At 45.9% G+C, this 24867-nt stretch overlaps 1 protein-coding gene across 1 annotated transcript; it reads left to right on the top strand.

Annotated features, from left to right (window-relative positions):
* Nucleotides 1-406: 406 nt before the first annotated feature.
* LOC134402381 (cytochrome P450 2K1-like) lies at nucleotides 407-24194 on the top strand. Its single transcript, XM_063131799.1, has 9 exons — nucleotides 407-628; nucleotides 5777-5942; nucleotides 8746-8895; nucleotides 12942-13102; nucleotides 14411-14614; nucleotides 17314-17455; nucleotides 19185-19372; nucleotides 21682-21823; nucleotides 23950-24194. Exons 1-9 carry the CDS (start codon nucleotides 458-460, stop codon nucleotides 24126-24128), a joined length of 1503 nt encoding a protein of 500 aa, XP_062987869.1. The 5' UTR covers nucleotides 407-457; the 3' UTR covers nucleotides 24129-24194.
* The last annotated feature ends 673 nt before the right edge of the window (nucleotides 24195-24867 follow it).

Here is a 24867-nt window from a genome sequence, read left to right as displayed (position 1 = left end):
GAATGAGTTAGTGATCTGAAACTCTTGCTTTTCCTGGGCCCCAGGGGTGCATTCCTATGGCCAATGCAGGAAGCCCTGCAGGAAGTATAGGCAGTTTAGCCAGGACGTGCATTTGTTTCTGTTTTGAGTTGCTCTGAACCAACAGCTTGTTCGTGTTGTGAGATCTCATGACTCCTTTAAACCGGTTTTATTCTTGTTGCTGTTATTTTAGCTCAGTTGTAATTTTTCCATTCCCTCTCACCCTGCCCTTTTAGCTTTGCATGTTCTTCACAGGATTCCCCAGGAAGTACAAGACCAAGGCTTATATTCAGCACACAGCTAGTTAATATTTGAAAATCCCTCAAAAGGGGTGGGACAAGATTGCACATTCAAGGGATGCCTCTCATTTAAAGCCAAACGGAAAGAAGCAGATGAGCCACAGGAAACGGAGCTCAGGCAGAAGGCTTTTGGGAGGACGATGTTCCCTGTAATTCCAATTTGTGTGGGGCTCTTAGTCTTTTTCTTCCTCCGGCATCTCCTGAATATACAACAGGCCCGACAGAAACTTCCTGCCGGACCGGTGCCACTTCCTATCATTGGAAACTTGGGAATGGTCGGTTTTCAACTCCACCACGAAACTTTGCTAAAGGTACGTTGCCTCCCTTGCACGACACTGCCCCAAACAGCTGCCTGCTGGATTGGAAGCTGTGCTGTCTTTTGAACTGATTCAGGATCCACACTGCTGTGGGTAACGCAGAAGGTTGTTTAAACAGGGTGACACACATCTCCCGGGCAAGGTGCTAAAGATGGGTGTGACGCTTGGCTTCTCTTAATTTGGGTGTCAGCTGGGTTTCCCTTAACGAGGAAGCACAGATTGCTTCACCGTGCCTGAATACAACACTGAAGCAGTAGTAGAAACACTTGCATGGCTGCAGGAGGAAGGAGAAGACCTTGCTAATACCCAGCATGGGTTGTCTGTTCTGGATTGGACTGTCAGAAAAGCTGAAGAACACTTACCATATTTCTTCGATTGTAAGACGCCATCGATTGTAAGACGCACACTAATTTCAGTACCACCAACAGAAAAAAAGAGCTTTGATTCTAAGAAATAATAAACGCACCCGCGATTATACTTAAAAGGTTGTCACACAGAGGAGGGCCAGGATCTCTTCTCGATCCTCCCAGACTCACAACTATACTATCCCAACTTTTTCTGCAGGTGGTTCCATGAAGCCAACTGCCAGAGGGACTGATTGAACCGCACTCTTCAAGGACTTGAAAGGTTGCCACACAGAGGAGGTCCAGGATCTCTTCTCGATCCTCCCAGAGTGCAGGAGACGGAATAATGGGTTCAAGTTACAGGAAGCCAGATTCCAGCTGGACATCAGGAAAAACGTCCTGACTGTTAGAGCAGTACGACAATGGAATCAGTTACCTAGGGAGGTTGTGGGCTCTCCCACACTAGAGGCCTTCAAGAGGCAGATGGGATGCTTTAGGGTGGATTCCTGCATTGAGCAGGGGGTTGGACTCGATGGCCTTGTAGGCCCCTTCCAACTCTGCTAGTCTATGATTCTATGATTGTAAGACGCAGCCCGTTTTTAGAGATGTTTATATGGGGGAAAAAGTGTGTCTTAGAATCGAAAAAATGCGGTATTTTGAAATGAGATCCATATTATACACGGATTTACTTTACTGGAACTTTTTACATTGCTCCGATGTCATCATGGTTGTTTGTTGTCTATCAGTGGTGGCTTCTGTTCAGATTAAGGGAGTGGGCGTAGTTAGGGGCAGATTCCAGTGCATGGCAGGTGCAAGAATGCCAGGCAGGGCAGCGGGGTCAACAAGGCCAGTAATGGCCACCATGGCGACAGTAAAGTCTAGGGAATTATGTTGAATATCGCATAAATTCAATGAACTGCAGCAGCGTAGTTGCGCTGCAACAGACTTACAAAGTTGCGCAAAGCTGCCAGGGGAAAAAAAATGTTTTTCGCAGTTCACAGAATAGCAGAGTTGGAAGGGGCCACAAGGCCATCTAGTCCAACCCCCTGCTCAATGCAGGAATCCACCCTAAGGCATCCCTGACAGATGGTTGTCCAGCTGCCTCTTGAAGGCTTCTAGTGTGGGAGAGCCCACCACCTCCCTAGGTAACTGATTCCATTGTCGCACTGCTCTAACAGTCAGGAAGTTTTTCCTGATGTCCAGCTGGAATCTGGCTTCCTTTAACTTGAGCCCGTTATTCTGTGTCCTGCACTCTGGGAGGATTGAGAAGAGATCCTGGCCCTCCTCTGTATGACAACCTTTCAAGTATTTGAAGAGTGCTCTCATGTCTCCCCTCAATCTTCTCTTCTCCAGACTAAACATGCCCAGTTCTTTCAGTCTCTCTTCATAGGGCTTTGTTTCCAGACCCCTGATCATCCTGGTTGCCCTCCTCTGAACACGCTCCAGCTTGTCTGCGTCCTTCTTGAATTGTGGAGCCCAGAACTGACGCAATACTCTAGATGAGGCCTAACCAGGGCCGAATAGAGAGGAACCAGGACCTCACATGATTTGGAAGCTATACTTCTATTAATGCAGCCCAAAATAGCATTGGTCTTTCTTGCAGCCATATCGCACTGTTGGCTCCTATTCAGCTTGCAATCTACAATTCCAAGATCCTTCTCGTTTGCAGTATTGCTGAGCCAAGTATCCCCCATCTTGTAACTGTGCCTTTTGTTTCTATTTCCTAAATGTAGAACTTGGCATTTATCCCTATTAAATTTCATCCTGTTGTTTTCAGTCCAGCACTCCAGCCTATCAAGATTTCTAAGAGCTACCATCATGCCAAGTTTCATGTCTTTATCTTAAAAAATGATAGAGTTATAAGCATTTTTGTTAATTCCCATTAGAGCTGCTCTTTGGAGAAAATCCAGATTTCCCCTCCCCCTCCCGGATTTGTCATAAAAAACCCGGGCAAATCCGGGCAAATCCGGTCATATGGTCACCCTATTTAACAGTTGTATAGAAATGGGAATTTCAGCAGGTGTTGTTTGTATGCATGCAGCACCTGGTGAAATTCCCACTTCATCACAACAGTTAAAGCTGCAGGAGCTATACTAGAGTGACCAGATACAAATGTGGGCAGGGCTCCTGCAGCTTTAAGTGTTGTGATGAAGTGGGAATCTCACCAGGTGCTGCATGCATACAAATGACACCTGCTGAAATTCCTGTTTTTTTAGATTACTGTCTAAAAAGCCCTGTCCTCCTTTCCATATGGTCACCCTATGCTAGCTTAACCATCTTGCTGAGTAGTTTTCTAACCTCAGTATGAATTAGTATACTCTTAACATGCTTCGATGGCCTCAGTATGAACTAGGCCTGTGTGGATTTTAAAAATATGTGTTGAACTTGAACTGTACAGTCGTTAAGAGATTATCAATAGTACTCATTTGTTTTTCTTCTGTTTTGCAATTGGGGAAAGTTCAATGAACTCTAGGGCATTTTACAAAATAGGATCAGTGTCAATACCCAGGTTAGCAGCCTGTTGAACAGATTCTTTGCCTTTGCCCCAACCAGAAGTCCATTTCCACATCTCGATTCTCACAGATGACTGATTAATGGAGGTTTGCCCAGTTTCCGTGCAGGGCTGAGCAGCGGGTCAGCCACTGGGTGAACAGAATGCTAGACTTAGTGGACCCTTGGTCTGATCTAGTATGGCTGTTCTTATGTCCTTAAATGACAGACAGAGGGAGGTCTCCAAGGGATAGAGGGCTCCCAAAGACTCTCCATCTCCTGGAGCTTCTGTCCTAGGGCTATGTCACGAATGGGGAGATGGTTCTTTTCATGGATGGATTTTGGAAATTCTCTGTTGGAATGGTACTGTTGGTGAGATGTGTATTATCAGCCTATTCACTCCCATTAGATCAGGGGTAAGCAACTTGTGGGCCTCCAGATGCTTTGACCTCCAACTCCTATCAGCTGTAACCAAAATAGCCAATAGTGAAGGATCATGGGAGTTGTAGGCTAAAACATCTGGAGGGGCACGTTGTCCACCCCTGCGATAGATGTTTTCTATGTATTATAACCCAGCTTTAAACCCATGAAGGGGCTCACAAAATCCATTAAAGGCATAACCCTATGCATGTTTAGACGGGATGGGGGGAAGTACTATACCTCCCAGCCAGAATAATAATAATAATAATAATAATGATAATAATAATAATAATAATAATAATAATAATAATAATAATAATTTGTTACCCATCTCTCCCTTCCGGAGAATGCTGGGAGTTTGGACTTTCTTCTTTTTAAATACGAATAGGGATTGCACCTTAAATGAGTTAAAACAATATGCTCTCTGTAAAACAATACAGACTAAACAATAAACTGAGCTAGAATCCAGAAATTAAACTCATAGAAGCATATGTATGGGAAGAGAAGGCTCAACGAACGGCCTTGCACAGCACAAAGGTGTTGGCACGTACTGAGACTGCTAATATAAGACAGGCTCTCAAACACTAGAGGCCTTCAAGAGGCAGCTGGACAACCATCTGTCAGGGATGCTTTAGGGTGGATTCCTGCATTGAGCAGGGAGTTGGACTCGATGGCCTTATAGGCCCCTTCCAACTCTCCTATTCTATGATTCTATGATATTAAGCCTCCCATTCTGAAATGGCTCTTTCCACCCTGCCCAACCCATCTGACCTCTGACCCCAAAGGGATGCTAGACAAAGCATCTCATGATGCTTTGTAGTGGCTGGGCAGGCAGATGTGGGAGAAGGAGGTCGTTCAACTCTCTTCATTCCCAACCATTTGGGTGGGTGGGATATCAATTCTTTGAATTCTACTTGGAAATGAATTGGTAACTGTGGCGTTACACCCCACAAGTCAGTTCCCTAATGTATGTCTATTGTGTTTAGAATGTGGACCTGAGTGGGGGGAGATTGAATATCTTAGGAGTGGGGGAGGAGGATATATAAGGGAATGATTGGGGTGATAAGTTTTTTTTTTAAAGTACTTTGGTTCGAGGGGAGAATTAGAGGATCGGGGTAAAGAGGGTTGTCTTTTGAATGTAGCGTGCAGATAGTCAGTTGAGGTATATTAAACAATCCTGATAATAACGAAAGTTCAAGAGTGAAGGTGTGAGAGAAAGGAAAGCGTGTATGAGAAGAGAGAAAGGATTGGATGACAGGTTTTGACAAGGGTCTGAAAAGTTTTATTATGAAACAACGTTTGTGAACATTGAAATAATTTTTTATTCAGTTTGTTTTACTACCACAAAAAAATCCCACGTGTCTCCTTGGCATTTATCATCAGCAGTTGTATACATATAACAACCCGTTATGAGATTAATTCACCATCAGCACATATAATTCACAGCGCGTTATTTTATTCCTGAAATCATTCCTGTTTCACCCCTTCTTTCTCCACATAGTTTGTGGAAAGGTGGCGTTTGTCCCTCGCCTCAGGCTCATAAAGCGGTGGCGCTTCGCTTGAGCAGGGAGTGTCCGAGGACAGGCCTGTGGTAAAGAGTCTGTGTCATGGCACAGTAACCTATACAGGTGGATCAATATCGGTCGTTTTCATATGGATTGGAAAGCAAGCCTCAGACTCACCCCGAAGCGCTGTGTTTTGTATCAGCTGTATTTTCTGAACCTTTCCAAAGGCAGTCACACCTAGAGTGGGTTGTAGTAGTCTAATCTGGGATGCACAGCGTGTGCAGGACAATGCCCAGATCTGGCTTTTCTATGATTAAAGTGAAGTTCACACACACGCCAGAGTTTTGTGAAGGCACCTGATGATAGACATGCTTGTTTTCCAGATGGCCACGACGTATGGGGACATCTACACCCTCTGGCTAGGACACACCCCTGTGATTGTGCTGAATGGGTTCAAGGCCGTGAAAGAGGTCCTGATCGACCACTCTGAAGACTTTGCAGACCGGCTTATCCCACAGTTCCTGAATGATATAGTGGAAAATGCACATGGTATTTGTCGTTATTGATGTGTGAGAGGGAACCTTCCCCCCCTTTTTTTTTAAATCAATGCAGTTGGGGAAAATATAATGGCAGAATTTAAGTCTTGGAATGAGGTACGGCCATCAATCCCTGGCTGCGTCTCTTGCTGGGAGAAACCCTTGTGCCGCCAGCAGCTTGGTCAAGGTGGCTTCATTTGCCCTGCACCTTTCTCCATTGGGGAAGACAGAAGGAGCATAACGCACCTAGTGTGTCACACGTCCTCTCAATTGTCCAGGGGGAATCCCCGCAGGGCCAGTGCTACCATAGAGGCCACTCAGGCGGCTGCCTAGAGCGCCAAGCTAAGAGGGGTGCTGGGCACAGCGCAGCACTCACGCGCATTGGCTGTGAGCCGGCCCGGCCCGAGGATTCAGCTGGGCCTGGGCGGGCGAGATGGCGCCCTGTGCCCGCCCAGCCGAAGCGAAGCCAGGGATGCTGGGGTGGGGGTGGGGCGGGTCCATGTTCAAACTTCCGGAACGCGCCCGGAAGAGAGAGAGAGAGAGAGAATGTATGGGTGAATGGGGTGCATGGGGCTTTTGAGTGAATGTGTGTGTCCATGTGTGTGTTTGTTTGGAGTGAGTGATGCTGAGTGTGTGTGTGTGTGTGTGTGTGTGCGTGCGTGTGAGTTGGGGGGGGATGGTTTGGAGGTGATATTCCTATTAAATAATGCATTTTAGACCCATAGACGGTCCTTTCCCATTTGTTTGCTATAACTGGCATGACGTATTTCTTGCACGTTAAAATAAATTTAGCAGTTTCAAGTTTTGTGCTTCTTATTTTTTCCAGGAAACATCTGTTCTTAAAAATCAAAGTTGGCATTTTTTTGGGGGTGGTGGTGGTGAAAGTAGCTCACTTTGCCTAGGGCGCAAAATAGTCTGGCATCGGCCCTGAATCCCCGCTGCTATCTCTCATGGCTGATTCCATGTGAGTTTCGCAGATTCTCTGGCGTCTTTCGTTCCAGCGTCTGCTCATCGACGGAATCTGATTCTTGTTTCTCACCCAATCGGAAAAGTAGGCAAGAAAGTCTGCCCTGGCATGTAACGTTTTGTGTAATTTTTCTTAGCTCAGCGTACAATCAAGGAGCAGAGCACACAAAAGAAGAGTGGTACACAATGGAGGCTGAAGAGGAATCAGAAATGAATAAAATATTTTTTTAAAAAAGAAAAGAACGATCGCCGTAATTTCTAGTCACTTTCATATTTTTGTATGACTATTTGGCGTACAGTTTTGGAAAGTGGAAAAAAAATGGTCCAAAAGTCAGTGGAATCCATGCAGGTTGAATTCAGAGAAGTCCAAAGTCATAAGAACTTAAGAAGAGCCATACTGGATTAGACCAAGGGTCCATCTAGTCCAGCACTTTGTTCACACAGTGGCCAACCAGCTGCCGACCAGGGACCCACAAGCTGAAGTTTCCCCATTCCTGCAATATAGCATGTTCGAAATTAACCAGAGTGGTAGCCTAGTGATTCTTCATAGAATCATAGAATCATAGAATAGCAGAGTTGGAAGGGGCCTACAAGGCCATCGAGTCCAACCCCCTGCTCAATGCAGGAATCCATCCCTGACAGATGGTGGTCCAGCTGCCTCTTGAAGGCCTCTAGTGTGGGAGAGCCCACAACCGCCCTAGGTAACTCTTCCCTGAGAAGAGTTTTCCACAACAGAGGTACAATCATTAAAACGGCCAGACCAGTTGACTCATAATCAATCCCATTATTCCATGTCGGCTGTGTGACTCCTGGGGGGATTTGCAAGCTGCCACATGGATACAGCTTCAAACTGCAATATCTGGTAGCTGGAAGTGAAATATTTTTCACTCTAAAGGACAAAGTTGTCCTACGGCAATTACCTTCCTCAAGCTAACGACAAAAATGCCCACGTGAAGCCCTGTGACAAGAAATACATATGGTCAACCTGCAGTCCGAATGAGCCTTGGGCTGCTCTGTGTGTGGCCCGCAGAGCCCTGGGGTGCTCCAGCCATTTCGCCCCACTGCCCAGCTGATCAGCCATTAGCTAAGGGATGGAGGACGCATCCACAACGCTGGGGAGAGCAGAGGATTTAACCTTGTCCCAATGATCCCAATGCAGAGGTGGCTGTTAGCCATGAGGAAATACTATACGGACGATTTTGGTGGGTAGGGGGTGAAGGTTTAACCTCCCCATTCCTGTGCACTGAGAGGTGGAGGGAAAAGTGTGTGTGTGTGTGTGTGTGTGTGTGTGTGTGTGTGTGTGTGTGTTTGCAACCCCCAGTACTTCATGTGGCTCTCCAGGCCAAAAACGTTGCCTGCCATGATGGGAAGGAATGATTCATTGCAGGCTACCTGGAAATAAAGAGCCTCGTGTGGCGCAGAGTGGTAAGCGGCAACTACTGCAGCCGAAACTCTCCCCACGGCCTGAGTTCCATCCCAGCAGAAGCTAGTTCTCGGGCAGCCGGCTCAGGTCGACTCAGCCTTCCATCCTTCTGAGGTCGGTAAAATGAGCACCCAGTTAGCTGGGGGAAAGGTAGTTGTGACTGGGGAAGGCAATGGCAAACCACCCCGCTACAGAGTCTGCCAAGAAAACATCAGCAAAAGCAGGCGTCCCTCTAGGAGACAGCAATGACTCAAGTGCTTGCACGAGAGGTTCCTTTCCTTTCCTTCTACCTGGAATTAAAGAAATGGATAGTTCTGGAAAGTCCCCTGCGACCACCACCACCACTCTCCCCGCATTGCGTGGATCGTCCTTAAAACAGTTGCTTGAGAAGCCTCATCGCAGCCTCTTATTATTTCTCCCATTCCAGGTATCCTTTTTTCCAATGGCTATGAATGGAAGCAGCAGAGGCGGTTCAGTCTGATGCTGCTTCGGAACTTGGGCCTGGGCAAGAGCATTCTGGAGGACCGTATTCGGCAAGAGGCCGGCAGTCTGGTCCAGGCCTTCATGCAAGAGAAAGGTACATGTGTGTCACGGGTAGTTGGCAAGGCCTGGCCAGCTGGATTAAATCCACGTCAATAATAATAATAATAATAATAATAATAATAATAATTCCCTGTGGGGAATGTTAGATCAATGTTCTTTTCACCCAAGGACGAGATCCAAACAGCCCTTAAGCACGACTCCACCATTCCAACGACAGAGGGTTCAAAAGCTCTTTATTGATTAGTAATCAAGGCCTGGTCTCTTCAAAGTGAGCAATCAGACAAAAGATTTAGGGAATATGGTACAGTATTAAAGCTTTCAAGGGGCAGGGCCCAGTAGCAGCATTAACCAATCAGAACATAACACTGAGGCATAGCTAATTATGCTAAACAGTCCTGTAAACAATACCTTTGGCCTGACAGTAAGTTACAGAGAGTTAACTTCGACACAGACAGCTGGAGCCAGGACTCTTGTTTATATTAGTAATCAAGGATGCAAGGACGCACACAAGGAGACATTCTCATACAGGGCATTATGACATTTTGCTTGGTGTGCAATGGAGATTTACAGTTCCTGTTAAAATGGAGGTGGTTATGCTAACATTCCCCCCCTTTTAAACTCATTCAGGGAAATTAGGTGTTCTTTGACCATTTCTTTATCAATCTCAAACTGCAATCCTGCCTCCTCAACTTCTGCTTCACTTTTTCCAGGAGAAGGTCATAGACCCGCTTTTAGGAGAAGACCGAGGCAAAATAGGAATTAAGCACTTCAGCCTTTTCTTTGTTGTCTGTTATCAATTTGCCTTCCTCATTAAGCAGTTGAACCACCCACTGATGATCTATTTAGATGGCTCACTAGTTATCCAATATGGAGTAGTTAAAAGAGGGATTTCTTGCATTGTATTTTGTTCCATTGTAATGATTTTTGTTTATCCTTGCTTTTTGCCTTCCCTCTGTTTTGTCTTTTGTGAAAAGTCTTGCAAAGTCTGTAATCCACCAGCAAATGTATTTGTATTGTGAAGCCTTAGCCACAGATGATCTAAAAGAAGTTAGCAAGCTTGGTTTTTAAATTGCTTTAAAAGGGGGGGGAATGTTAGCATAACCACCTCCATTTTTAACAGGAACTGTAAATCTCCATTGCACACCAAGCAAAATGTCAATCTAGTTTTTGCTGACTGAAGTAGATTCTTCCCAGAGGACCTGAGTGTGTGCGGCGGATTGTACGGGAGAAGGCGATCCCGCAGGTAGCCTGGACCCAAACCATGTAGGGCTTTAAAAGTGATAACTAACAGTTTATACTTCGCCCGGAAACTAATTGGCAGCCAATGAAGAAATTTTAAGACTGGTGTAATGTGGTCACTGTGGCGTTACACCCTACAAGTCAGTTCCCAAATGTATGTCTACAGTTTGTAAGTCTATGGTGAGTTTAGAATGTGGGCCTGAGTGGGCGGAGTTAGAATGTCTAGGGAGGGGGAGGAGGGATATATAAGGGAAGGACGGAGGGGATTGAGGGGGACTTTTGAGGTCCTCTTAGAGTCTTTAGTGCTCTCTCTGTTTCGAGTACTTAAGTTCTGGGAAATTTGAGGTTAAGGGTAGAGAGTGGTGTCCTTGGAGTGTTGTGTGCACATAGTTGATGTAATACAGATAATAAAGAAAGCTCAAGAGTGATTGTGTGAGAGAAAGGAAAGCGTGTATGTGAATGAGTGAAAGGATTGGATGAAAGGTTTCAAAAAGGTTTTTAAATGTTTTATTTGAAACAAAGCTTGTGAACTTTTAAAAATAAATTTAAATTATTTTGTTTTTAACTACCACAAAAATCCCACGTGTCTGTTTGGCATTTATCCTCTGAAGTTTACACATTTAGCACCCACTCTGACAATCATTCCCCTCAGCACATATAACTCAGTGTATTATTTTATATATTGACATCCTTCTCCATTTAAGCCCTTTCTCCACATAGTTTGGAAGAAGGTGGTTTTTATCCCTTGCCTCAAGCGGTGGTGCTTGGCTTGAGCAGGGAGTGTCCGCAGCCGGGCCTGTTGTTCAGAGACTGTGTCATGGCATCCTGAGGGATTTGAAAAAATTAATTGATGTTTAATCATCAGATCGACTAAATCTTGTTTGGTTTTCACCTCAGCGCAGGTGATCCATTTCTCAAAATGATCTAACTTGTGTCGCAACTCCACAAAAGATTTGGATGACACTAGGGTGACCATATTTTGGAAACCAAAAAGGAGGACAACATGGTCGCCTCCCAAGGGGGCGTGTCCAGTACCAAGGGGGCGTGCCCACCCGAACATAGCCTTGGTCACATGTCTGATTTTACAGCACACATTTAAGATGAATTTGTTCTACATAACATCTTAATGTTAAAATCACTGAAATAAAGAACAAGTGAGAGATTCAATGTATCTGAAATTAACTTCACTCACTCCTACTTTTGTAGGTTTTGCTGTACTTTGAAGCTTTTGCTATACTCTGTGTGTTACATTCTCCCCTTCCCTCAAATATCTTTTCTGACTGTATCTTCACTCATTGCAAGCTGGTGTTGTTGTTAACAGGGTTTGCTACTGGCCCCAGATCTGTTTCAAATTTGGTATGGCTAAAGTGCTACCTAAAAGCTATCATGGTGCCAACTTTCAGCTCTTTATCTTTAAAAATGACAGCTTAAAAATAATAATGTTAAAACCTCATTTTTTAAAAAAATCCTAAAAAATCAATGGATGAACAGGTCTGTTTCAAATTTGGTGTGGCTAAAGCGATACCTAAATCCTATCATGGTACAAAGTTTCATCTCTTTAACTTTAAAAATGACGATTTTAAAAATAATAATTTTAAAACCTCAATGTTTAAAAAATTCTTTAAAAATCAATGGATGAACGGATCTGTTTCAAATTTGGTGTGGCTAAAGCTCTACCTAAATCCTTTCATGGTGCAAAGTTTCATCTCTTTATCTTTAAAAATGATGATTTTAAAAATAATAATTTTAAAACCTCAATTTTTAAAAAATTCCTAAAAAATCAATGGATGAATGGATCTGTTTCAAATTCGGTATGACTAAAGCCCTTCCTAAGAGCTACCATTGTGCCAAGTTTCATGTCTATCTTAAAAAATGACAGAGTTATATGCATTTTTGTTAATTCCCATTAGAGCTGCTTTTTGGAAAAAAATCCGGATTTCCCCTCCCCCACCCGTATTTGCCATCAAAAACCCAGACAAAATCCGGGCAAATCCGGTCATATGGTCACCCAGCATTAAGGCTTCTAAATGTCTTCCAGAAATATTCAGGCCCATAGCGAAATCTTTTATAAACTGCTGTTTTAAATGAGGCAAAATCTAAAGCTTTCCCCACAGGAAAACTGTTATAAATTTCAGCCAGGTCTCCCTTGATCAATCTTGTGGCTTTACTTCCCACATCATGTCAAAGCAGATTATAAACTGGAAAACTTCCTCTGGGTAACACTTGTCAATCTAGTTTTTGCTGACTGAAATAGATTCTTCCCAGAGGACCTGAGTGTGCACGGCGGATTGTACGGGAGAAGGCGATCCCGCAGGTAGCCTGGACCCAAACCATGTAGGCCTTTAAAGGTGATAACCAACACTTTATACTTCACCCGGAAACTAATTGGCAGCCAATGAAGAAATTTTAAGACTGGTGTAATGTGGTCACCCCTAAGTGTAGCGGTGACCAGCCTGGCTGCCACATTTTGAACTAGATGAATTTTCCGGACTAGGCACAAAGGTAGAGCGCATTGCAGAAGTCGAGCCTCGAAGTTACCAGCTCACGTCTTTAGGTCTTCCGGCTCTAGGAAGGGGCGCAGCTTAAAAAAGTATACAAAATTGGAGTGGCCATCCCTTAAAATAGAGGACTGTCTTCTGACAGACTTTCAAATAGAGGACTAACCTATACAAAGTAGGACACCTGGCCACCCTAGCTCTGCTTCGTTGTTTTTTAAAAGTTAAAAAAAATATCTTGCGTTTTAAATTGCGTGTTTGCTTTGTTTGCCATCCTGAGAACCTTTTTAATGGAAAGAATATAAATGTTTGAAATAAGTAATAAAGAGCTATGTTTGCTTCATAGGAAAGCCTGTTGATCCCTACAGTCCCATTCTGCTATCTGTTAACAATGTGATTTCTGCAATGCTTTTGGGGCATTGTTTTTCTGAGGATGACGACGCTTTCCACCGTCTGATCAAGGGCTCCAAGGCCACAGAAGCCTTTACTGGCAGCCTTTGGCCACGAGTAAGTATTTATTTGTTTGTAGCTAAATTGTTGGACTGGGAGTCAGGAGATCCAGGTTCTAGTCCCCACTCAGCCATGAAAGTCCACTGGGTGACTTTGGGCAGTCACAGACTCTCAGCCCAGCCTACCTCACAGGGTTGTTATTGTGAAGATAAAAATGGAGAGGCAGAGGATAACCTATGCCGCCTTGTGTTCCTCGCAGGAAAAAAGGCGGGATATAGCTGTAATAAATAAATACATCTCAATTATTTTATTTATTAATTACATATTTATACTGCCCAACAGCCTAAGCTCCCTGGTCAGTTTACAACTAAAACCATAAAATCCGGATTAAAACGTTAAAATCTCATACAAATTATGACAATTGCGCTAATACAACGTTGCACAATTGTGTGACTATAGGACTGTGAATCAGCAATGTTGAAGCCCTGCACCCCATATGTGTTACTACACCAGTACAGCTCAATTGTGAGAGGGAGCTGGCAACAAGGGAGAGGGCCTTTTCAGTGGTGGCCCCCCGACTGTGGAATGATCTCCCCGATGAGGCTCGCCTGGCGCCAACATTATCTTTTCGGCGCCTGGTCAAGACTTTTCTCTTCTCCCAGGCATTTTAACAGCATTTAACAACGTTAAGTTTGTTTTTAATGGACCCCAGAATTGTTGGTTTTTAAATTTTGGATACTTTTAATGTTTACCATTTTTAATTGTTGTAAACCGCCCAGAGAGCTTCGGCTGTGGGGCGGGATATAAATGTGATAAAATAAATAAATAAATAATGAGTATCATGCTAATAAGAACATAAGAAGAGCCCTGATGCTGGATCAGACCAAGGGTCCATCTAGTCCAGCACTCTGTTCACACAGGGGCCAACCAGCCATCGGCCAGGGATGAATAAGCAGGACATGGTGCAACAGCACCTTCCCACCCATGTTCCCTAGCAACTGGTGCACACAGGCTTACTGCCTCGAATACTGGAGATAGCACCCAACCATCAGGGCTAGTAGCCATGGATAGCCTTTGCCTCCAGGAATTTATCCAACCCCCTTTTAAAGCCATCCAAATTGGTGGCTATCACTACATCTTGTGCTAGTGAGAACATGTGTAGGTTTGCATGCGTAACAAAGAGATCACATTTGAGAACACCCATGTGTTAGGATGGGATAACAGTCTGGGATCTTTGGGTTCAGCCAAGGGCACTCCATGCTTTCAAGCATGGGGGGAGCCAAATCCATGAACATTTGGCTCCCCCCCTCCAAAAAAAATCCTCCATAAATTTTAATATCCTTGGGTCTTTGTGCTTCTATGCAGGTCTATGAAGCCTTTCCTAGGCTGATGAAATTCCTGCAACCTGTTATGAACAAATCGCTGGAGCCATTCATTCACATGCACGACATAAGAAGCCTTGTGAAGGAGGAAATCGAGTGCCATAAAAGGAGCGGGTCGCCCGAAGCGCCTCGGGACTTCATTGATTCCTACCTTGCTGAGCTGAAGAAACAAAGCACTAAGGAAATGGTACTGCCTTGAATTAGTAGTGTGTTTTGCTAACCAAGAATTGGTCACAGGCAACAACGCTTTGGGTCATGGATGTTTTAAGGGGACTGTTGGGGTTATCATCAATGTCATTCCAACTCCAACTTCTAGAGGAACATATCAAGGGATTGTGTTGGCGGAGAGTCAAAAGCACGATCAAGGCCAGGCCTGAACAACTTGTGACTCACCAAGCAGAATGCAGTGTACCAGCTATGTCCTAGAATCATAGAATAGTAAGGTTGGAAGGGGCCTACAAGGCCATCGAGTCTACCCCCCTGCTCATTGCAGGAATCCGCCTTAAAACATAACTGACAGAAGGCTGTTCAGCTGCCTCTTGGATACCTCTAGTGTGGGAGAGACCGTGACCTCCCGAGGTCATGGGTTCCATTGTCGTACTGCTCTAACTGTCAGGAAGTTTTTCCTGATGTCCATTACCATACTACTCTAAAAGTCAGGAAGTTTTTCCTGATGTCCTATGGTCTGCCAAGTCCTTGACTGGCCCCCTAATTTAAACCATCCAAGGCAAAAAAACAAATCTGGAGTCCACAGAGGTCTGGTACTATCACACGTTATGCAGGCCTGTCTTACAACAACTTTATAAGGTAGGCCTAGTGGCTTGCCTAAGGCCCTTTGAAGCAGTGCTCCAGTTGCGGATGGGCGAGGTATACAATATATTAGGCATGTGCTCCGCTCCGATTAGAAGCGTAGAAGCAGGAGCGAATTGGCCTGCTCCACCTTGCCCAGAGGCGGAGTAGAAGCGGACCGCGGACCCCTAGAAGCAAGGCGAAGAGAAGCGGCCATTTTCGGAGCGCTCCGGTTTCCGCGGTCTGATCCGATCGCCATCTTGAAACATTTCGCCCATAGGATTGCATTGCGGAAAACAAAGGGGGATAACTGTGTTGTTTTTGAAGCTATCTTTCTGAAAATTCTTGTGCTTGGAGAGTCGTGGATGGGGGTCATTTTGAGCCTACTCTCAGCTCTCTGCATGCTGCGGTTCGCGCGCTAGAATTTTTTAAAATACGGCGGGAAAAATACCTTTTCCGAAGGGCTGAGGGGCAGAGTCAACTCCTGGTCATGATCACATGATCCCAAAGTTGGAGGAGGGGATAGGCAAAAAGGGTAACTTGGGATTCTGGGAAACTTCTCTTTCTACTCTGAACGGAGTTTTCCCAGTGTTTTTTTAAAACAGTAGCTCTACCAAATGCACTAACACAACCTGAAATCATACTAACAGATAGGAAACACACAGCAGTGCTACCCACCCTAACTTTGGGGAACAACTGAAAAGATGTGGTGCAAGGGGATGAGCTCCCCTAGGGCATCCCATGTGGATGTGCCCCCACTCTCGCCTGTACTTGGAGGGCCATCAGAGCCCTCCAAAGAGAGTAACCCGGTGGAGCAATGCCTATCATGAGTTGAAGTGAGAGTTCTACTCCTCAGAGCTCTCATGGTGGAGCAATGGCTTTCATGAGTTGAACTGACAGCGTTGCTTCTTAAAAGACTGGTCATTAGGACCAGTCAAATTGGCAGCTGCTTCCCCCTCCCCTGGGCACGTCCCCCTATTGCTGGTAAAAGACAGATATAGCCTTTTTTAAAAAGTTCTTCTTGTTGTTTATTCAGCAACACTGCTGCTTTTAATTCCACCCCTCCTTTGTTTATTTATTTATTTATTCCATTTTATATGCATTACTGGCTTATCCTTGGCTCACTTCCTTATGCCCCCAGAAATGTCTGCTGCCTGCCTGCCTTCCCTCTCTCCTCCCCTGCCCGCCTTGCAGGGATGTTGTGTGTGTCTGGCTTTGACTCAGGGGAGAAGTCCTTCCTGCGCTCACTTGGAGTTTTGGAAGTTCCAAATCCATTTTTCAAGTGTGGAAGAAGATTCATAGGTTTATCTCTACTCCCCAATTCATGGCATGTTGGGATTTCCTTTGAAATGGCCCCATTGAGATGTCTGCAGGTTTAAGCCCCGCCAAAAATCAGGGGATGATGGAACTGCCTTGAGTCTGGGCGTGTGTGTGTATCCCTGGATAAGCTATCATGGTGGTGAGTTTGAGGTTTCTAACGTGCAAATTGACGGAGCTATCGAAAGGGCTGTGAATGGGGTGTTGGATTTTCATAAATTCCCCAAAAATCAGGGGATGATGGGACTGCCTTGAGTCTTGGCGTGCGTGTGCATCCCTGGATGAGCTATCATGGTGGCGAGTTTGAGATTTCTAACGTGCAAATTGACGGAGCTATCAAAAGGGGTGTGCATGGGGTGCCCGATTTTCATAAATTCCCCAAAATACAGGGGATGATGGGATTGCCTTGAGTCTTGGCGTGCGTGTGTATACCTCCATGAGGTGTCATGGTGCCAAACATGAGGTTTCTAACTTTCACAGAAAAAAAGTTGTATACTTTTTTAGTTTAATGCAAGCCTATGGGGGGGGAAACGGAGCTCCAATCCGGATCCGGAGCTCCGCAGCGGAGCGGAGCGGGCATGGGCGGAGCGGGGGCGGAGCGAAGCGGCCCGATCCGCAAATCGCGGATCTGGAAGAGAAGCGGAGCGGGGGGTCCGTGCACACCCCTACAATATATCCCTGTGTATTCTGCAGTGACACTTTTCATATGTTTCTTCCTTATGAAAATGAAGCACCACATGTAAAACCCAGACAGTTTCTCACTCTACTTTCTCACTGCAGAGCAAAGAGGGTCCCATCTCAGGATTTACAGAAGCCAACATGGTCGAAGTGATCGCAGAGCTTTTTATCGCAGGCTCAGACACGTCCACCGTTGCCTTGTGCTGGGCACTCCTCTACATGGTGGTGTATCCGGAGATACAAGGTTTGAAGGCTGCACCCTCATGTGATTTGGGGGTTTCTTTCTCTACCCTCCTGGGTTAATAGCTTTCCATTAATGTAGGGTGACCATATGGAAAGGAGGACTGGGCTCCTGTAACTTTAACAGTTGTATTAAAAAGGGAATTTCAGCAGGGGTCATTTGTATATAGGGGGAACCTGGTGAAATTTCCTCTTCATCACAACAGTTAAAGCTGCAGGTGCCCTGCCCTCTTTTAAATCTGGTCCTTCTGGTATAGCTCCTGCAGCTTTAACTGTGGTGATGAAGAGGGAATTTCACCAGGTTTCCCCTATATACAAATGACACCTGGGGCCAATCTACACCAAGCAGGATATAACACTTTTAAAACGGTATGAAAACTGTCCTGGGCCTGAACAGTTGTCATAACCATTGTAAATCGTTATAAGCAGCAGTGTAGATCCTGCCCTGCTGAAATTCTCCTTTCTATGCAACTGTTAAAGATTCAGGAGCCCTGTCTTCCTTTTCATATGGTCACCCTAATTAATGTTATAAAATTGCTGCAATAAATCCGGGCATCGTAAGTCAAAGTGTAGCCTACACCAGCACAGCGTAGGATCAGGCAGCCACTGAGGCCCAGTGGAAGTTTCGAAGGGCCTCAAGCGAATCCCTAGAACTGCTGCAGGTTCTCACTAAGCTCCCTGACTCACCATTCTCCCCAGTAGGGGTGGGCGGATTATGGACTGTGAAAGTCGTGGCACAATCTCAGATGGGGGAGGCCGCACTGCCAGAATGGGATATTCCACAAGACCCAGGAAACAGGCACAGTGACGCCCTGCCCCCCTGTGTCATCTCAACTTCACCTGAGACACCCACAAGCTACCTGACAGGACTATCCACGCCACTCGCACCCAGGACCACTTCAATCCCTCCTGTGCTAATGACGTGTTTGAGGGTTTAGGTCTACTGCTGCTGCTCCTGTCTTGCCTCTTCTTCAGGCTCCAGAGCCCGGCAACCTAGCCCTCAGTTTCCCATTCCGCTGCCACCATTTGTTGTTTTCTCCTCACACTCCTCCGCAGACCACACCAGTTGTTTAGTAACTATAATTATAATTTATCAACTCAAGTAAATGAGTGTATAAGCTTAATGGTTTCCTCAGTTCAAATGCGTATGGTTACAAGGTTCGAAGCGTATTGGTTTCAGTCACTTCTTTATTACAAGGTTCCACTACATTGTTTTAAAATCTTCTACTTCTCTCCACCTCACAGAATTCTAACCCACACAATGTGGCCTTAGCTAAAGCCTACCTGTTATTACGTGACGGAGGGGTGAAGATTTCGCCATGTTTTTATCGCGAGATTCCCCCTCTGTCTACACGCGGCGTGCGGCGGCCTCGGAAGGAGAGGATGTCGCGCCCGCCATTTTGTTTTTTAAAAAGAAACAAAAGATGCGCACAAGTGCTCATGGGCAAAAGTTTGTGTTGTTGTTGTTGTCAAAAAATTCCCCGCTCACCCCACCCCCGATGGGCGCAGAGCTCTTGAGGAGCTCTGTGCCCCGTGCGCGGGTCCCGGCTCCTTTTTCCCGTGGAAAAAGCGGGCCTAAAGTGTATTAGCTAGAAAAATATGTCATTTTGAACCAGGTATTTATAGATTGCAGCAACTTCACTAATCCTGATGTCAACAGTAAAGAGGTAGCACACAAGCTTTGCATTAAAGAATCTCTTGAGTGTCCAAGTTCTGGTTCTTTTCTCTGGCAGAGCGAGTGCAAGAGGAGCTGGACACCGTCCTGGGCTCATCCCATATCATCCGCTACGAGGACCGGAAAATCCTGCCATTCACCAGTGCGGTGCTCCACGAAACCCAGAGATACAGCGGCTTGAACTCACTGGGAGTTATACATAAGTGCTCCCGGAATACGACTTTACAAGGCTTGCCTATTACCAAGGTGCATTTCACGAGAGCTTCCAGCCAGGTTCATTATCATGCAAGTGATGAAAGTTGGGTGCAGAGATCTACTTCTGGTGGGGGGGCTGCTCTTTGTCACCTTGGGCCATGACCGGCAACTGGGGCGGTGTCTATACGATGGCGCTTTGTAGCTGATTCCCTCAAAACCCCGCAGCATTGCTGCTGCAGGGCAGGAATGACACATTTTCAAGGCAGGAGGAAGCGCAAGGCTATCCAGGCAGGAAAATCGCAGCGCTGGCGGTCATTTGGCCCATCAAGTCTGCCCCCCGCCCTATGTTCCCACGCTTACCCTGGGCTTGGATCTACCCCCAGCAACGCCCATGGACTTAGCCCGGATCAAGGCCACCACTGACAGACAACGTGCAACCCAAAAAATCCTGTTAAAACGATACCGCGGAAAAGCACAGTTTCGGGGGTGGGTGGGTTAAAAGTCCGACGTGACTGCAAGTTGGTGGCTCTTTCTTTCTTTCTTTCTTTTTTACTTTATTATATAAATGTGGTACAAAATTGTCCAACTCTATACAACAGAGAATATATGTCAGCTGATGCCAACGGAAGCTTTTCGCCTAAGGTTATTTGCATGGGGTGGGGCTATTTCCATCCAGAAGGCAAAGCGAGAGAATTGGGTTGGGGGGGGGGGAGGGATACATGGAGGGATTGCAACAGATGGCAAATTGATTATAATTGAAGAGGAACTGTTGATTTCGGATGACCTGGGGTGGGGTGCAATTAATTGAACAATGTGTTTTATTTGAGGTGGCTTCGATGAGAAATTAATTGGGTGGCTTTCCTGTCTGTGAAATTTAAATCGTTGCTAGTCATTATTTCTAAATTTGCATCCATAGATACTGTATTTCTTCGATTGTAAGACGCCATCGATTGTAAGATGCACACTAATTTCAGTACCACCAACACAAAAAAAAAATACCTAAGACACACCCGCGATTCTAAGATGCACTCCATTTTTAGAGATGTTTATATGGGGAAAAAAGGTGCGTCTTGGAATCGAAGAAATAGGGTATATGTTAGCCTAGGCACATTTTGTGCAGATTTGCGTCCCATAGGCCTGGGGCCCTAAATTTGCCTGGCAGCACTCCTTTCTATCGGTCCGTCCACATGCAGGGCCGTCGCTCGATGGCAGAGCACCTCACCTGCTCTGCATGTAGAAGGCCCCAGGTTCAATCCCTGACATCTCCAGGTAGGGATGGAAAAACTCCTGCCTGAAGCGCCTCTTCCAGTCAGTGGGCCCGTTCAGACAACACACTAAGCCATGATATAAGGCAGATTCCTATGCCCCATCTCAACTACCTTTTAAGCAGGAAACAGAACAATTACTCTCAGGGTCTCAATATGGCCCTGTGATCTCTATTTACCGATCCTTCTTGTTAGACCCCATTTGCACCAGGAAGTTCTACGAGCAAGGTGCATGCGAAGCCTGTAGGTTCTGCTGCATGCCAAACCATCTATCAGTCATCCTATTACAGCTGTAGGATAAGCCAAGGAGGACGCTGGCATCACTTGCTTATCTCTCTGGACCTAAACCTATCCGGACTACAATCAATACCTCCCCACCTCCACCGTCTGCCACCTTCAAGGGAGGCACAAAAGGTGGCAAAAAGGGAGAGGGCCTTCTCAGTGGCCTCCCGGCAGTGGAATGAACTCACCTCGCAGGCCTGCCTGATGCCAAAATTGTCATCCTTTTGGCACAAGGTTAAGTGCGCCTTTATGAGCCTCGTGTGGCACAGAGCAGTAAAGCAGCAGTTTCTGCAGCTGAAACTCTCCCCAAGGCCTGAGTTCGATCCCAGCGGAAGCTGGTTTCAGGCAGCCGGCTCGGGTCGACTCAGCCTTCCATCCTCCCGAGGTCGGTAAAATGAGTACCCAGTTAGTTGGGGAAAAGGTAATAACGGCCGGGGAAGGCAACGGCAAATCACCCCGCTATAAGGCCTGCCAAGAAAACGTCAACGAAAGCTGGCGTCCCTCCAAGAGTCAGTAATGACTCAGGGCTTACACAAGAGGTTCCTTTCCTTTTCCTAAGTGCCCTTTACTCCCAGGCGTTTATGCCAGTCATCTAAACAGCTCTCGTATTTTATTGAAACTGTTTTTAGCTGTCTAAATTGTTTTACATTTTGGATATTTAAATTTTTATGCTGTATTTTATTGTGTTATGAATTGTTGCAAATCGCCCAGAGAGCTTCGGAGATTGGTTGATGTAGAAATGATGATGATGATGATGATGATGTAATAAAGATCCCAGTCTGGCAGTCTTCACATAATATCATTTCTTTGTAGGGCACCATCGTTTTCCCAAACCTCTTCTCTGTCCATTATGACCCTGAGGAGTGGGAGACGCCACGCAAGTTCAACCCAGGGCACTTCCTCGACAAGGATGGTAATTTCATCAACAAACAAGCCTTTTTGCCCTTCTCAGCAGGTAACACAGTGCTTAATACTTCTTTCCTATTCAGGACTAGGTCCATGCCTCAGATTCTACAGGAGTACAGAAAAAGCACTGAATGCAGTATTGAGTATAGAATACAGCTCTCTGAGAAACGTTCTTTTTTTAAAAAAAAGAAAAAGAAAAAGTATGCTTCTAGTCCTCAGGGCAACTTGTGGCCCTCCAGATGTCTTGGCCTACAACTCTCAGCATCCTTCCCTCACCATTGGCTGTGCTGGCTAGGGCCACAAGTTGCCCAACCCTGCCTTAGGGCTACAAAGAGACATTTGAAATATTGTAACCCGTGGCAGTTGAAAACACCCATTTGTGAAAACGTTTATTTGTGATTTCCAGGAGAGGGGGATGAGGTTTCAGTGCCAGGATTAGGTCCTTGGCTCTTCCCCATTGTCATCAAAACCAGAAATGGGGAGGGGGGGCACAGAAAAGTGATGCCCAGTGACGTTAATGGTGACAGGCAAAGGAATTTCAGAACAGTTAGCATCATCAAGTCTTGTTCCTGTTGTCATGGCTTGAATCCAACGGTGTCATTCCACTCACGGAACTGCTTCTGTCTCTGTACACTGTCAAAATCTGCTCCGGAGTGCTGGGAAACACTTCAGAGCAGAGTTTTTTCGGGTGTGTGTGCCGGAGGGTGGAGAAGAAAGGCAGAACATCCTGTTGGGCTAGCAATTTAGGGCCAGATCTACACCTTGTGTGAAACCATAAGAATGATCTCCCTGACGAGGCTCGCCTGGCACCAACGCTGCTATCTTTCCGGCACCAGGTTAAGACTTTCCTCTTTGCCCAGGCATATGGCGGCGCATCTTAATCACCCACACGTTTAGTTTTTTTAACAGTTTTTAATGCTTTATGTGTGTATGTTCTGTGTTTTAGAATTTTAAATTTTGTATACTTGTTTTTATCTCAATTTTAGAATTTCTGTAAACTGCCCAGAGAGCCCTGGCTAAGGGAGCGGTATATAAGTGCAATAAATAAATAAATAAATAAATAAATAAATAAATAAATAAATAAGAACACAAGAAGTACCTTGCTGGATCAGACCGAGGGTCCATTTAGTTCAGCACTCTGTTCACATAGTGGCCAACCAGCTGTCATTCAAGGACCAACAAAGCAGGACATGGTGCAACAGCACCCTCTCACCCATGTTCCCCAGCAACTGGTGCACACAGGCTTACTGCCTTGAATACTGGAGATAGGACAGAGCCATCAGGGCTAGTAGCCATGGATAGCCTTCGCCTCCGGGAATTTATCCAACCCCCTTTTAAAGCCATCCAAATGGGTGGCCATCACTGCATCTTGTGGTAGTGAGTTCCATAATTTACCATTACAAATGTGGCATAAAAAGCAGGAGATTACACTACCAAAATGGTATATGGAACATGGATTGCATCCCAACAGTTATCAGTACACTTCAATACTGCTTTAAAGCAGTGGTGTGACTTGGATCTGACCCTTGTGTGGCGCAGAGTGGTAAAGCAGCAGTTTCTGCAGCTGAAACTCTCCCCACGGCCTGAGTTCGATCCCAGCGGAAACTGGTTTCAGGCAGCCGGCTTGGGTCGGCTCAGCCTTCCATCCTCCTGAGGTCGGTAAAATGAGTACCCAGTTAGCTGGGGGAAAGAGAATCACGGCCGGGGAAGGCAACGGCAAACCACCCCGCTATAAGGCCTGCTAAGAAAACGTCAGCGAAAGCTGGCGTCCCTCCAAGAGTCAGTAATGACTCAGTGCTTGCACGAGAGGTTCCTTTTCTTTCCCTTTCAAGTGCCTGACAAAGACGTCTTTAAAAACATATAGGCCAACTGAGCTGGGGAAGAGTTTGCCAGGCCCCGGGGCTGGCACCGAAGGTGATGCACAAAGGAATGGGGGAAGGGGGGTTAACTTGGGTCCCCCATCAGTATCGGGACACAATATTAATATTTAACATTTATTGTAAAATCTTTGCTGCCCCTAATGCACTGCCCTGAGATTCTAGTGATATAGGGAGGGATAAAAATGTTTTACATAAATAAGAGCCGTCCTCTCCCAAACTAGTTTTTCTCGAGTTGCCTCTGGCTTTTCCCCATGTGTGCTGTCGCATAATCCTAGTCCTCACCTTCATCTTGCAGGAGTCCGGGTATGTTTAGGGGAGAAGTTGGCCAGAACCACCCTCTTCATCCTCTTCGCCAGCCTCCTGCGTGCATTCAGGTTCCAGATGCCAGAAGGGGTGAAGGAAATCAGTTGTGAGCCCATTCTGGGGTTCGTTCTGCAACCCCACCCGTTCAAGATCTGTGCTATTCCTCGCTAGAACACATTACGCCCAGCAGCTTCAGAATCTGGAATGAATGTCCCTCCCAGGCAGGGCCATCTCTTCCGTTGTTGTTCGTTTGTTTACTTAACTTAGCACTGTGTTGTTTTTCGGCACACTCACACTACAGACTCATATCCTTATACCATACTTTGAGCTCCATCACACCAGCGATTTATTGCGGACTCGCCGTGCCTGGTATGTGGATTTGCAGAGCGGGACTCACATGGCGTCGTCCCTGTCCTGCACTCATCTCGCTGCTTCACCCCCTTGTTGCATAGAATCATAGAATAGCAGAGTTGGAAGGGGCCTCTAAGGCCATCGAGTCCAACCCCCTGCTCAGTGCAGGAATCCACCCTAAAGCATCCCTGACAGATGGTTGTCCAGGTGCCTCTTGAAGGCCTCTAGTGTGGGAGAGCCCACAACCACACCAGGCAACTGATTCCATTGTCGTACTGCTCTAACAGTCAGGACGTTTTTCCTGATGTCCAGCTGGAATGTGGCTTCCTTTAACTTGAGCCCGTTATTCCGTGTCCTGCCCTCTGGGAGGATCGAGAAGAGATCCTGGCCCTCCTCTGTGTAACAACCTTTCCAGTATTTGAAGAGTGCTATCATGTCTCCCCTCCATCTTCTCTTCTCCAGGCTAAACAGGCCCAGTTCTTTCAGTCTCTCTTCATAGGGCTTTGTTTCCAGACCCCTGATCATCCTGGTTGCCCTCCTCTGAACAATACATTTTGTT

This window comes from Elgaria multicarinata, chromosome 8, assembly GCF_023053635.1.
Source record: "Elgaria multicarinata webbii isolate HBS135686 ecotype San Diego chromosome 8, rElgMul1.1.pri, whole genome shotgun sequence".
In the NCBI taxonomy this organism is placed as follows: Eukaryota; Metazoa; Chordata; class Lepidosauria; order Squamata; family Anguidae; genus Elgaria; species Elgaria multicarinata.
This window is presented reverse-complemented; position numbering and strand designations above follow the sequence as displayed.

Bases quoted from the DNA above. Each gene is read 5' to 3' on its own strand.
- LOC134402381 (XM_063131799.1), top strand. From the start codon at position 458: ATGTTCCCTGTAATTCCAATTTGTGTGGGGCTCTTAGTCTTTTTCTTC. The intron at 13,103-14,410 runs GTAAGTATTTAT...GCTTCTATGCAG, and splicing joins CTGGCAGCCTTTGGCCACGA to GTCTATGAAGCCTTTCCTAG. The intron at 19,373-21,681 runs GTGCATTTCACG...ATTTCTTTGTAG, and splicing joins AAGGCTTGCCTATTACCAAG to GGCACCATCGTTTTCCCAAA.